At 37.6% G+C, this 15,628-nt stretch overlaps 1 protein-coding gene across 3 annotated transcripts in view; it reads right to left on the bottom strand.

Annotated features, from left to right (window-relative positions):
• The window catches only part of RYR2 (ryanodine receptor 2), an 830,565-nt gene that overhangs the window by 130,550 nt on the left and 684,387 nt on the right, over positions 1-15,628 (bottom strand). For all 3 annotated transcript variants that reach the window (XM_053605591.1, XM_053605592.1, XM_053605593.1), the window contains exons 63-69: positions 14,560-14,798; positions 12,630-12,711; positions 9,771-9,901; positions 5,928-6,248; positions 4,219-4,459; positions 3,700-3,787; positions 1,142-1,234 (exon numbers count right to left, since the gene is read on the bottom strand). In XM_053605591.1, the coding sequence (XP_053461566.1) occupies positions 1,142-1,234; positions 3,700-3,787; positions 4,219-4,459; positions 5,928-6,248; positions 9,771-9,901; positions 12,630-12,711; positions 14,560-14,798 (1,195 nt within the window). The remainder of the gene's footprint in view (positions 1-1,141; positions 1,235-3,699; positions 3,788-4,218; positions 4,460-5,927; positions 6,249-9,770; positions 9,902-12,629; positions 12,712-14,559; positions 14,799-15,628) is intronic.

Here is a 15,628-nt window from a genome sequence, read left to right as displayed (position 1 = left end):
TGCCAAAGAGCTGAGACTGGTGACTACAGCTTTTCCCTTACAGCTTGAGACTCTGGTATCTACTTGGTGTGGTTGGGCTAGGTGTCTCTGTCTTGTATTCAGGTGATATCTGTCCAATCCTAGTGAATCAGTGACTCTGAGTTGAAGTCTCAGCTATGGAGAAATACATGCAACTAAGACATCCTGTCCCCTACAGGCAACAACTGGAAGAGCAAAATCAAACCATCCCGGTACCACCTTGGAGGGTCCTCAGGTGATTTGCCTAGTTAAAGAGTTCCAAACCAATTGTCCCAGTCAGCACCAACACCCTAGTAGGAGAATTCAAAATGTATCCAGCAACCAGATAGTAAAGGTCTACTGGAAGCTCAAGTGTGGCTCGCTCCGGTGCTCTGTGGAGTCAGAAAGGCCTGCCCAGTAGAAGAGTTGGAACAAGGGGGCTGATGCCTCTTTCCCTATCATGCACCTCCTTCACCATCTTGGAGACTTGCTGATCCTGGAGAGACTGCCCTTCCTATGGCTGGGCAATTCCTAAAGAAGCAAATGAATCCTCTGCTCTGGGGTGGGGGTGGGAGGTGGCAGGGGCTCACCTTTCATATACAAATCATACCCACACCCCACTTCCTTACTAAGCTCACGCTCTCTCAGCTACTATTCACCTGCCCTAATCAACCCAGGGCCAGATACCAAACAACTAAGCACAGCCCCAGTTAGGCAGAGCCCTCAGAAAGCATTCACATGAGCCAGTTATCAACCCGTTTAGCTGTATTGCCTGTTTCTTCCTGTGGAAACCACAATAAAGGCCTGGGCCTACATTTTCCCGTCACTCCCTCTGCTTCCTCTCCTGACACCTCTGCACGTGACCCCATATGGTGAGTCCTGCTTCCTTGCTCTAGAGATCTGTGAATAAAAACTTCTTCATTCACGAGAGTCATTTTCATGTCTGCATGTCTTATCATTCCTCATTAAAACAAATCCTAGGTACCCTAAAAGCTGTGTATGGTGTGTTGAAATTAGTGACTAGCATTACCAAATCTAGCAGATTCCAGTTATAAATCTTCAGAACAAATCTAAAAAAAAGAGTTGATTCATGAAAGTTATATTCAAACATTTTCTAGAACAGTGAAACAGTTTATAGTAATACCTTTGACATCTTTGACTTGGTATCAGTAATAAGGAAAGACATATTGTTGATTTCATTCTGTACAACGAAGTTCTGCTCTTCTCTTTTGAAATTCTGAGAAGTTGCAAAGGAAATTTCAGTTAAAACCACTTAGATTAAAAAGCCCATGTAATTACAGGTTACACAGAACCCAAATGTTTCTAGAGAGATAAGTATTAATTTAATATTTAAGACTTATCAAGAAAGGGGACAAATATTTGCTGAGTATCCATTGAGGGTGCCTGGCTAGGAGCAATACTTCTATGAACTAGATGTAGGTTGAAAAGATGGGAAAACTCCAGTTTAGAGAATTTAACTGCAGGATCACAATCTACCAAGGAGTGGAACGTGGACTCAAACTTCAGGTTAGATGGTGAAAAGGATATACTGCTTCCCAAGGTCAACAAAGACTCTCCACAGAACCGTACAGATGTTTCTTCTACTTTTTAAATACCATAACATTACTTATTTTCTTTCTATATAGAAACATATAAGGGCAGGAAAAGTCAATTCATCTTTAATATATGCTGAGGAAGAATATAGCATATCTGAACAGATTTGTGTTAAATATGCCTATGAGATTCAAAACCATATAATCACATTTTTCTTATTCTTGAAAACATCCTTAGATAACATTCATCTAAAAACTTACTGATTATAATAAATACTCTTATTCCAAACTTTAGTCTTGTCTATACATTTAAAGAAGCTGGTTTGTCAGTTTAGTGATTGATAAAGCTGAATATTCTCAGTTCTTTAAGAAGAAATATGCAGCTTTTAGTTTTCTTAAATGATTAATTCCTGGGCTCTTCCTTTTTGCCCATTAGGAATCCTCAGTGGAGAAACCCCACAGGGAAAATCAAAGAAAAACATGGAAATCCATCTCTTTGGCAACTCAAGATGGACTGATTCTTTTCTGGATTTTAAATTTTTCTTTAGAAAACCCAGAATGATCTAATATATCTCCACAGTATGAGTTACATGAGACAAAAAACATTTGCTTTTACCTAGAGAAACATAAAGAATCTAAAATAATTTCCTATGACATTACAGATAATGTATGTTAATGTGAAGACACAAATTTACATGTTGAAAAAGCCATAATTTCCTGTATCTTTTCTGTGTGGTTCAATGTTGTTTTACGTTTGTATTTACATAAAGTTTGTTCTTAAGTTTGAAAGACTCCTCAGATGTAGGTAACAAATACTATTTATTATCCTAAGCACTAAATATGAATATTTATTTTTTTATTTTTTTATTAATATTAAATCATAGCTGTGTACATTAATACAATCATGGGGCACCATACACAGGTTTAATATTTCTTTTTTTTTTTTTTTTTGTAGAGAGTCTCACTTTATGGCCCTCGGTAGAGTGCCGTGGCCTCACACAGCTCACAGAAACCTCCAACCCCTGGGCTTAAGCGATTCTCTTGCCTCAGCCTCCCGAGTAGCTGGGACTACAGGTGCCCGCCACAACGCCCGGCTATTTTTTGGTTGCAGTTTGGCCGGGGCTGGGTTTGAACCCGCCACCCTCTGCATATGGGGCCAGCGCCCTACCGACTGAGCCACTGGCACCGCCCACAGGTTTAATATTTCATTTTTTAAAAAAATATTACATGTTTAAAGCAATTTAACTTATCCATCAATGTGATGAAGTAAATTGGGAGGGAAATTTAGATGCTGAAATGAAGGTTGAGCTTCTTATTTAACTTTCTTAGAGTCTCCCATTTACAAAGTGGCCCAGAATTACAATTGACATAAATATTCTAAGCTTTTGAAATAATTTGGGATTATAATAAATGCTCATTTACCCACGTTCTGCCAGTTACTAGAAATGAATGATAGAATACTGTAAAATTATTTTTGTGATTAAAATATTTTCCACCCTTAAAAATATATAGTACCATATAAAATAGTGAAAATTCATTAAATATATACTTTAGAAATTCTGTCCACAAAGGTTCTTGCCAAAAGCTTTATGTTATTTTTTGCTTTGTAAAAGTTTTATTGCAGAAGCTTTATTTTAAAAGCCAATGGATTCTAAAATCTGAGTCACACTAAATCCCTGTAGAAGTGAAAGTGTGTGAATATAAATAAATTTAAGAAAATAGTACCTTTACAAGTAAAACAGGTGTGCCTTATTATGGGAAATGACCAGTCTAATCCAGCACTTCTCAAACTAAGGCCTAAGTACTCCTGGCATTGGAGAGCAAAGTGCTCAGTGATGGGGAAAGCTGGATAGTAAAAACAGCATAGCTCTATGCAATGTCAGTATGACGATAGGGGAAAATTTAAAACATGTTTGTGGATGCAATGAAAAATTACTGTGAATTTTTAAAAGATAATTAATAAAACTCAAAAGAGGGTTTATAGTCCCTAAACTCTCCAGGGAAACCCTATTCTCTCTCCTCAACTGTTACATGAAACCTAGTAGACAGGTTTGAGAAACATCACCTTGGGTGGTTACTAAGGGGAACTGGAGAATTGATTAACATGTGAAAGGCAGTGAGCACTTTCGGTCAGCCTTTTCCTACTCACATGGGATTTTGACCAGTAGATAAACACTTCGGCCACCATCCGGAAGAGTTCCTCTGCTTCCGGGTTCGGCTCCTTCAGCCACTTTGCCCTGGATCACATAACAAAGTGGTTTCTCATTTACCCCTTACAGTCAATTAAGAAAAATAAAAATTATTGTCCAAAATTTAAATGTGGGGATCACAAGAGCACATAATGTCTTCAGCACATATAACAGTTGAACAACCAAAAAAAAAAAAAAAAAAAAAAAACTTTAAACATCAAAACTGCCAAACTGTTAACTTTATGCAAAAGGCAGACTGCTTCAGAATGTGATTTCCAACTTCAAGTTAAGATGTTCGGTAAAAAATTAACTTACCCATCAACATTTAATTATATTATATTCATAAACATTTAAGTATGTAACAATCATGAACAAGTTCATGGCCAAATACCAAAGGAAACAACTCAATAGAAAGATATGAGCCAAGAAAAGTTATGATTGAATTAGGGCAATTATGAAATTACTTGGGAACATCATACCTGTTATAGTCCACAAATCTGATCAAGAGAGGGTAGAAAGCATAGAGATCTCTGGCCAGCGTGGTGAATTCGTCTAAGATGAGGAGCTCAGCCTCAGACATGTCCCCCCGGGCCTCAGCTTTCATATGCTCTTCCTCGGACACCACCAGGGCCGCCTTCTTCTTGAGTTTCTCCATCAATGGCAAGAAATGAGTTTTCAAGAGCTGAGGTTTCACTTTATTTATAATAGGCTGGGAAAACACTGTTTGGAGGCAGACATTAGTATTCTGCTTGCAGAGACATGCATTCAAACAAGGATGGACTATGATTACGATGGTGGCACTATTAAAGCCTCTCTCTGCCTCAGCACCTGGGTTCCTTGCTCGGGCCTTAGCCACTGTTCTAGTCCAAACTTTAACTGCATAGTTGATTTGAAAAAAAAAAAAAAAAAAAATTTTTTTTAATTCAATCAATGAACTTCCTTGGTTTTAAAAAACATCAACAGCTAATTTAGGAATAGAAAAAAAAAAAGTTCATTTTTGAAATCAATTATTTTCACACAAAGAAGTAAAGTCTCCAGTGGAAAAGGCTCCCCAGGCCTGTAAGTTAGAATAGAGACATTTCCCTATTACTGTACAAGATTACATACGGCTTTCTCATTGTAACTAGGTGATTATCCTTGGTCCAATGGAAGAGCCAAATTATGCTTAACATGGCTCTCCTATTTAATAATAGTTGTAGTCTTTAACAATATTTCTAACCTTGATTAGGCCATTTTTTTTATTCAATCATAGCTGTGTACATTAATGCAATCATGGGGTACCATGCGCTGGTTTTATATACAATTTGGAATATTTTCATTAAACTGGTTAACATAGCTTTTCTGGCATTTTCTTAGTTATTGTGTTAAGACATTTATGTTCTACATTTAGTAAGTTTCACATGTACCCTTGTATGATTAGGCCATTTTTAAAATGAAAATTCCCTCTAAAAGTAATACATATACATTGGAGAAATGTACAAAAGAGAAAAATTGAAATCAAGTTGTAATCAACCTACCTAAATTAGTATATTTATCATTTTCATCAATAAATTCATAAACATACATGTTATATATATATAATTCTGAATTCATTGCTTCAAATACTCTTCTTTTCACCTTTCATGATATTATGTTTTACGATTTCCAAGGTATAAAACCCTGTAGAAACCTTGATGTTTAAAGATGATACGATACTCTAGTATACGGATGTACTTAACTTAGTCACAGTCTAGTCACTGGGTACTTACATTGCTTCCAGTTTTTCAATACAAAAAAATGCAATGATAAATCAACATAGCTGTTAGCATTTGATTTTCATTTTTTAATTTATAGCGCCCCCCCCACCACTCCCTATAAGACAGATGGCTAAAAGTCGGCTCTTTAAACATTGTTTTATTTTTGTCTGTCTGCAGAATCATTAGTTTTTATTGCTATGCTTATTGATTAACCTTACAGAGACTGTCAAACCAGGAAAATATTTATTTGAAAGGAGTGACTACATGGGAAGTAACCCCGTGTCTGCTTATAGTTATGTATCTTAAAAGAAAAAGCACAACAGTAATAATCAAGAATGTTTTTAAGCAAAGAAGAAACTATTGATAACAATAGGAAAATTCTAGTCTTCTATTCTTCAAGTCCTGTTAGAAATACAGCCAATTGAAGGGGTCTCTTTCTTCCCAGCACTTACCTGCCAACCGCTTCATCCAGGCTCCCTCATCAATCCCCAGATTATTATAGATAATCTTCAGTATGTTCCCGAGCAGCGTGTTCATGTGCTCCGAGTTGAGAGCTGTGCAGCACATTTCAGCCCTTTCCGGGTTGTTCTCAGGTCCGTGCTCCCACCAGCGAGACATGTAGCCGCACAGCATGGGCAGAATGACTTCCATGACGTGCGGCATCTGAGTATAGCGGATGCCGGACTCGGCCAATTCTACGATTTCCTCCATGAGTTTCTCCAGAGATGGGATGTTTGGACACACGTCCTCCACGCTGGCCGGTAAACTGAGAGCTGGAGAAGCACACATAAACATGGGACTGTCACACACACTCCATTTCGTAGGCAACCATTTAATATGGGGGATTCAAAACTCGGCAAAGACATGGCACACCTTCCAAGTGGCTCCTTCTCTCTTTTCCCAAGGCAGGCATTTCAAAGGTTCTCTCCTTTCCCTAGTTCTTACCCTAAGGCTGCTCTCTACTCCCTTACAGTCTGCAAACGGGCATTCCTCCTACTTCACAGCAGATGACTGAGTGCCTCCTCCTCCAGCTTCAGCGCCACAGCCTGGAAAGCCTGTGGTGCCTGGCCGCACACTCATTCCATTTGCCACTTTCAGAGGAAGGAGTTTCCCGTCCCTGTTTGTTGTTCCACCTGCATTCCCGGTGTCCTCCCTACACCAGCCGCCTTGCCTCTGCCCTATTTCCCCCTCTTCCTCTCTATTGGCTCCTCCCCAGCAGCCGATGCAGATGTCCAAATCTTTCCGGGATTGCTTAGCGTTCCAGGCCTTCTCTGTCCATAGGAAGGAAGCTCCTGCTTTCTGTTGCTCACTGAACTCACACTTAAAAACCCTTCTCTTCCTGCCTGTGCAAAGGCATTTCCCACCACTGACCAAATCTCCTTTTAAAATTCTTCTCTTCCTTAACATCAATGCCTCTAGCCTTTTGGGCTCCCTTCTCAATTTTGTCAGTGTTCTTTACGGACTCCCTTCTCCTTGCTGAAAAAAAAAAAAAAATTATTTTTTTTTGAGACAGTCTCATTGTTGCCCTCAGTAGAGTGCCGTGGCATCATCATAGTTCACAGCAACCTCAAATCTTGGGCTCAAGCCATCCTCTTGCCTCAGCCTCCCAAGTAGCTGGGACTACAGGCGCCTGCCATGACACTTGGCTAGTTTTTCTACTTTTGGTAGAGATGGGGTCTTGATCTTGCTCAGGCTGGTCTCGAACTCCTGAGCTCAAGTGATCCACCTGCCTTGGCTTTCCAGAGTGCTAGGGTTATAGGTATGAGCCACTGTACCTGGCCACCTTGCTAAACTTTTAAATATTGGTTTTCCTTAAGGATCTACCTTTACATTGCTTCTCCTTTTCAGCTTAGATGTCTGCTTAGAGAACTTCTGTCATTCCTGTGGGCTTTAAAAGTAATATCTTTCAAACCCAAATTTTAAAAACACTTTTTTTTTTTTTTGTCTAATCCTGGATATCTCAAAAGTAACTGAAACACAATGGGTCTAAATTTGAACCTCCGGTTTCCCCTCCAACTTATCTCTTAAGCATGTACCAGCGAGGTGGGGACAACGTTATCCAATCTGTCACCCCGGGTAGCAACCTGAGAGAACTTCTAGGCTACGAGGATGTTCCCTGGAGTCTCCCCTGAGCTGACTCTACCTCAAGGAGCCCTCAACCATTCCTGGTAGCCTCTATCCAGTGGGCCTTGCCCAATCATTTTGCTCAAATAACCCCAATCATTTTCTTTTTTTCTTTCTTTTCTTTCTTTTTTTTTTTTGCATTTTTGGCCAGGGCTGGGTTTGAACCCGCCCCCTCCGGCATATGAGGCCGGCGCCCTACTCCTTTGAGCCACAGACGCCGCCCAACCCCAATCATTTTCTAATTGCCAACTCCCAGCCATTCTTGTTCCATATCACTGTCACAATGAATTTCTAAAAATTTAATCACGTCACTTCTCTTTTTAAAGCTGGTAAAAGAATTGTCTGGGCCACTGGTGTAGTCCCCACTCCTTACCTGATATAAAAGTTTCGTTCTTGCTTTTCATTCTTGTTACATTTTTCACCTTTTCTTTCCTAAAAGCTGTCTCTAGCCACCTCAAAATGCTGGAAGTTTCCTCTAATGCACCAGAGTTTCAGTCATTCTAAAAATTCCTCTTGTATCAGCCATGTGAGTTCGTTACACGTGTTCCCAGTTAAAACTGCTTTCCAGGTACCCAATGTTCTCTATTCTGAATTCTATCACATGGTTATCTTTCTCTCTCTTTCTTATCTAAAAACTCCTTATGGAAAGAAGCGAGTCTTATTCATTGTAGTACCGTGTCGAGACCTCCATCCACCACAGTCTACAGCCCCAGAAATTATTTGTTGAGTGACTAATGAATGAAATCTTTAAACTAGTGTCTTTTCTTGTTATGTAAATGATATATTACAGAAACATAGCGGGTAAATTATCCGTGTTGTGTATTTCCTTATCTGTAATTAAATAACAAATGTGCTTCTTTCTTGGTTCACAGCAAAAATCTTAACTAATCAAAAATATTAACTAATCATAGAGTTGTTTAATAAAACAACTCTATGTTGACACAGAACGTTAATAATTCAAACGTAACTGTTTTCACGAACTACTTACAACTATATTGTGGAAATAATGTAGGAAAAAATACTGCTTAGGGACATTCAACCTAATTTTCTTCAGCTTCATCTTTTATATGAAATCAGAATAATAAAAGTCAATTAGTAATGATTATTCAAGTTATTAAAACACTCATTCTATGAGAAGATTCACTATAAAACGAGTGTAACTAGAAGCTTCTCTCATGTTACACAGAGAAACGAGCTCTTTGACAGAGGAGTGTGTCTATGAACAGCAAATAGTCCTTACCCAAGTCTCTTTAGAGCTATTGGAAAACAATTAACATATGATAAACTTTATCAGACTTAGAGGAAATCAAACAGACAACAATTCTAGGAGAGGGCAACTGCGTAATCTTTGAGAACTGTGCTTTGAATGCTTAAAAGTGCTTATTAGAATAACTAGTTTCTACTTTCATATTTGTTTATCCCACTCGATTCAAATTGTAGCTGATAATGCTCATAGGTTCTCGAAGGCCAATCACGGAAATCGTTAACAATAGTTGTAAAAGCTTTTTCCCTGGAACAGTGAAAACATGGACCTGTCTACCCAGAAAATGATCAGAGTTTCTACATAGAACACAACCGGAAGTGTGGACTCGGAGTATACAAGCCAACGTGCACGTCAAAGGGATACATATTTAGGGCCAGGTTCAAATTAAGGTTTTGGATTAAGTATCTCAGATTTATATGTTTTTTAACTTTTATAAATGATAAAAATGGCACCAAACTACCAAAAAAATCTCATGGTAAAAAATTATTCCAATTACATAGACCTATTTGGTGGATAAGGAATAATGAAGGTCACAAATCCATAATTTGGGCAAATTTGAAAGCCACAGTCTTGCTGATGAACTTTTGGAGAACCAAATTGGAAATCAGATTGACCGACTTCTCTACATTTGCTGATAATTTGATCCAAATCTCAAGGTGTTGATTTGTCTATGGCTCACGAACGTAGAAGAAATTCAAAGAATTTTCTTCAGAAAAGGCAGAGTATACAGCATCCCCAAATGATACCAAATAACAACAGTTACGAACAAAAAGTAGTGGACATAGTAAGCTGAAACAGCCCGTTAAAAGTCACTATAGATAATTGTCACCATAAATAATAAAGGCAATGAATCCTGTCATGAAGTTTTAGCTTCATATCTCAAACACTGCACATGCTTCGGTGCTACCTGCTCTCTCTCGTGAAGACTTCGTGTTGTAGATGGAGTAAATATTGTGTTTGTCGAGATGAGTTTCCAAAAATGCTACTGGAAAGGCACCGGCAAAGGCGGCCAGACATTCTCCTAAGGCAGAGCGCTGCCTGTAAGTGGAAAATGCTTACATGTTAAGGCTTCCAAGTGAACAACTGAAGAAGTTACATTAAAATTAGCAAGTTCAGTCCAAAACTGGAAAATATTGCTCCTAATAAAATCAAACCCCAAATTCAATCTCTGTATTGCACTACATCATATGCTTTCAATAGCACAATCTCCACCATTAAAAAAAGGGCGACAAAGGAGTAGGGTGCCAGCCCCATATGCTGGAGGTGGCAGGTTCAACCCCAGCCCCGGTCAAAAACTGTAAAAAAAAAAAAAAAAAAAAAGAAAGAAAGAAAGAGAAAAAAAAGCTAAATTGTTTGTTAGCAAAAAAGTTTATCAGTACAGACCAAAATAATGAGAAAAGTCCTGTCACTTTCTCCACAAATTTGAACATTTATTCCTTTATTTTGGCTTTTCCCTTCCCTCCCTCAGTTCTGTTTTTCCTTCTTTCCTTTTCTTCTTCTTCGTTTTTTAAATAAAATGACCTAGTACAGAAGAACGCTTATGATATGAAAACAAAAAAAATGAACCCCTAACATACAAACACATTTTTTTTTTGAAAATTTACCATATAAGAGTAATTTCAGGGTAGCTATGAAATGTTAAGACATACTACTAAAAATTATTGGTAACCCTTAAAATTGATTTATCATTTTAAAAGGAAGGGAGGTTGATTTTAGGGCAGGCCATGACCCAAAGCTCCCTTGTCATGGATATAAATTCTCTCTCTCCCTTAGGTGTCTGTTTAATCCAAGGCTTTTTTGGTATATTAAGTGGTTTATTACTATAAAATAATACAAGTTATTTCGGCTTATTATAAACTCCTTGTATCAATGTACTTTGTTTTGTTTTGGTTTTCCCCCACCAGATATATAATATATGAGGTAGGGAACTATCTTGTTCACTGTTGAATCCCAGCATCTGGAATTTGATAAACATTTATTTAATGAACAACAGAATTAAACAGCTAAATCTAAATAGCTGAAAACATGAAAATCCTAGGGGAATAGACATTTGAATTTTTACCTGCTAAAAATAGAGTATTTTTAAATTTATAAAACTGAGGAGAGTGAACATGCATAAAATAATTGATAAATTTGATGATAAAAGATTATATAAAATTTCATTATATAAAAATTCAAAATCCCATGTTGTAAATGATATCTGGATATAGTGTTTTATATGTAAGCACTGTAAAGATATAAAACTGCTAAAAGTCATAAGAACAGAAGAAATAATAGGCCAGAGGTTAATCATTTTAATAAAAAGGTTGTAACAAGTCAGTAAGATAATACCTTACTTGCAACATAGACAAAAGGTGAGGAAAGGCAATTCACAAAGAAGCAAAGCAAAGTAAACAAAAAAATAACAGGTAACTGGTAATTAGGAAAATTCATTTACAAATAAAAATGTTACCCAATTTTTAACAATTACATTTGCAAATAGTAAAAAAAAAAAACATGAGAGAAAATAAGAAAATTAGCATTATAGAACTTAAGAATGTAAACTGGATCTTTTCTGAAAAGATGGGGAAGTGAACATAATTCTGAATGCATGCAGACTCTTTAACCTGGAATCCCCAAATCTGAGGAACCAGCCAACAAAAATATGTGTAAGTATCCCCAGTCATCTATGAACACAGATCTAATATTACTTAAGTTACAGAGAAAGTAAGAACACCCATGTGTCAAAAATCTATTATAAAGCATTTGATACATTATAATATCTCCTTAGTATAAAATATTTTATAACCATAAAAAACATATGAAAATAGTGTTTAGTCACAATGCAGGTAAAATTTTTAAAATATTTATCGTGAACCCAATTATACTTTTCCTCTGGTCAAATTTCCTATATTTATGTACAACTGTTGAAGTTTTTTTTTTTTTGTGTGTGTGTGGTTTTTGGCTGGGGCTGGGTTTGAACCCACCACCTCCAGCATATGGGGCTGGCACCCTACTCCTTTGAGCCACAGGCGCTGTCCAACTGCTGAAGTTTTGTTAGCCAAATGAATAACCTTTCATTACTCTTTTATTACCCTCCACCAATTTTATTGGCTAGTCTCACAGGTTTATTCTTTGAAGTAAACTTTTGAATTATTTTGTCACACTGAAATGTAAGAGTTTGAAATTGTAATTAATTACAGATTAACATGGGGAAAAATTATACCTATTCAATATTAAATTTTCTATTTAATATGTATGTATTAGAAATGTACCCTTTTAAAAAAACTGCCTTGTTTTTCTTCTTTAAGCCACTGAAATTTGTTACTGAGATTGCCAGTGATCTCTCATTTTAAATTTAGGTGGAAGCACTGTCTCCTAATTTATCTGTCCACTTCATTTGAAACTGTTAAACTCTCCCCCTTGAACTTGAGAACATGAAAAAATAAATGGGGATTTAATAACGCCTTCATATTTAGTCTTTCTGATATGTAATGAGAAACTGTACCAAGCAGACACTTTCCTAAGACTCATGAACACTCCAAACTTACACGTTACAGTAAGTATGCTTTATCATTATTGTTTTATTTTCTTGAATAACTCCAGGTTTTTTTTTATCACATCAATTCTTATTTAGCTGGAAGATTGCCTAATTACTCCCAAGGAGTTTAACAAGTCAATCTGGCTTAGTTTATAATGAAGGAAAACGTCATAAAATACCCTCGAAATAAATAGTCATAGAACTTGAAACAGCTATTACTACAAAATTAAACTGTAAAAAACTTACCTCTCCACATAAATACTCTTGCTGGTTCCCAAAGCATATAAACTAGTCAGAATTCTGTAACAAGAGACTTGGACATCTTCCACTAAGGAAAAAAAAGAGAATCTCACTTGAAACAAATTAAAAAAACAAACCCAAAAACTATTTATAAATTGTCTTGAGAAAGTTCACATTAAAAACAAAATTCCATATGAAAGGCACTCTAATAACTTAAGAAAGAGCTTAAAAAGCAAAAAGCAAAATGAGAACAAACATTTATAAAAAGAAATGTAAAACCTTTGTCTCAAAATCTTTTTCTTTAAGGAGATGAGAAAACATGCAGTGAAAATTTTAGAAAACTCTCAAAAACAATTTATTTATAATTTTTCTCTAGGAATAAGAAAAAAGAATCTCTCCAAGAATAAAACTAAGCCTAAGAATTATCTGGAGGTAGAAGGGATATAGGTATATTTTGACATGTGTTCCAAAGACACATGAGGACTGTATCTTTCACCATAACTCAAATGAATGATGATGAGAAAATTAGAGGGGAACAGTCTGGTAGCTACTTCTCAAAGGACCTGACATTCAAGGCATAACTTCAGTTACTCTGGTGGTTGTTGAAGACAGAAAATCCAAGTCTTATGGATAATCTGTTCTCCAAAATGATACATTTAAAAGGCAAAAAAATCTAAGAACCTCAAATTGCAACTCTGCTACCATTTGCGGTAGACATCCATTTGCATGAGTGGAAAATTAACTCTTGTCCTCAGGGCGGGTTTTACATACACCTGGTGCCACGAGCAATGCTCCTACTGGTTAAAATAAAGGTTTTGCAATCAGTAGTAGTGGCATCCACTGAAAAACTCAGTGGCCCTCACACAGAGCTGCCTATGACCTGCAGACCCTTTGAAGTGAGAATCTGAGTCTATGGGTCTGCTCGGCTAAGGCTCCCATCTGGTCTTACGTTACTATTAAGACAGTGGGGGTCAGAACAGCTCATGTTATTTTTTCCTCCTAATCTTCGACACTCTGCAGATATGTTTAATAACTGCAGCATTCCAGCCAAAGCCTGCTGACTATATCCTCCATAAAAATCACTGAACAAGGCATCTGAACCAGCCTAATAGATCAATTATTTAGACACAGACTTTGTCTCAGTTGTGTTCATATTGGTAGGCAGAGAAAACTACATTAACTCCAAAATAATCTGAAGACATTTAATATTCTATGTGATATGGTCCAACTGCATTAGAAAATTTACATGGAAAGATGCAATGTGGAAATAGTAGAATTTGAACCTGGACTTTAACAACATGGAAGTTGGCTCAGCGCCGTAGCTCAGTGAGTAGGGCGCTGGCCACACACCCCGAGGCTGCCAGGTTCGAGCCCGGCCCACGCCTGATAAACAACTATGACAACTGCAACCAAAAATAGCCCAGTGTTGTGGTGGGCACCTGTAGTCCTAGCTACTTGGGAGGCTGAGGCAAGAGAATCGCTTAAGCCCAAGAGTTTGAGGTTGCTGTGAGCTGTGACACCATAGCACTCCATGGAGGGTGACACTGTAACACTCTGTCTCAAAAAACAAAGAAACAAACAAAAATACCAACAATGTGGAAGTTATTTGTTTATTTATTTATTTATTTTTTGCAGTTTTTGGCCAGGGCTGGTTTTGAACCTGCCACATCCAGCATATGGGGCCGGCGCCCCACTCCTTTGAGCCACAGGTGCCACCCTTACAACATGGAAGTTATTGTCCATAACAGGTACCTTCCTGGTCCTCTCTGTAAGTCTATAAGAATGGTTTCTATTAATCAAATGGCAACCTAGAATGTTTTGTAAAATAAAGCATTTTAATGTGTAAGCCAGGTATAAGCCAGGTGTGGGCCTTACAATTTCTGATTATACTACCAGGTATTTCAGTAATGCAATTCTAAGTAATCAATTTACATACATATGAGGTCCTCTCCGAACTGATGCTGGCCAATATGTTCAAATAACGACGACAGCATTGGTAACAGGGCCACCGTGGTGTAATTGATAATCTGAGTGGCCCCCTTGGGTTGGTTTCGGGTGTGGGTGAACTGGCCTTGCTTGAGATTTTCCCTGGTCTGCTCCAGGTCCTCAGCAGCATTGTCCAAAAAAGCTCTGAGCGCACTTTTCACAGTCTCCAGGCCGGTCTTCATCACAGTCCTGGAGGGTACACCAGCGAGAACGCACACCTTCTAACAGGAGCCAGTGAAATACAAACAAAAAGCAACTCTCCCTTATGTTTACTCCACCATCACAGTACCCCCTCATCAACTAAGTTTTTAAAATCAACTCTAATTTTTTTCGCTATACTTGAAGTTGTATATTAGTCGTCTCAGATCTTGAGAATAGTTATTTTATGATGAAGAGAACGCAGCTTCCAAGCCAGTTCAGCTCATCTGCTGAAACCATGGTATGAGAAACATTTAATGCCGGGTAAACCAATGCACCAAATGATCACAGATACTTTGTGCTTTCAGGGCCAGTGATCAAGTCTTTGCTAAGGAAGCCTCTGAAGGCTGAAGTTTGTATGGCGCTCACAACACCAAAGCCGCTGATTCTAGTGGGAAACGAAGGTGTATAATGGTGGCCCCTGCTGCGTTTATTATAGAAAACACTTCAAATAAAACCTTAAACACAAGAATAATCAAAGAGCATCATGGAGTATTTTCTTTAGGAGACATTTATAAACTTTTATTTAGATTTATCCTGGATACAACATGAACTAAATGTATGGCTTACATGCTGAATCGGTCATGCTAAATTAACTAATTTTGTATTTGCTCAGCGTGCCTGATTTCTGGTCAAGTTGCTAACAGGGCAGAGTAGAAAGCACACAGACCTGGGAATTGGTCTACCTACACACTTACGCAATCTTAACCTTGACTCATTTGGAAAATGAGACTAGAATTTTCGTGTTTCCTACAAAGCCAAATGTGATTACAAACTTTGAGCATACATACCATGCCGGAAGCTAATAAAACCTCCAAGGT

This window comes from Nycticebus coucang, chromosome 10, assembly GCF_027406575.1.
Source record: "Nycticebus coucang isolate mNycCou1 chromosome 10, mNycCou1.pri, whole genome shotgun sequence".
NCBI classification, from domain to species: Eukaryota; Metazoa; Chordata; class Mammalia; order Primates; family Lorisidae; genus Nycticebus; species Nycticebus coucang.
This window is presented reverse-complemented; position numbering and strand designations above follow the sequence as displayed.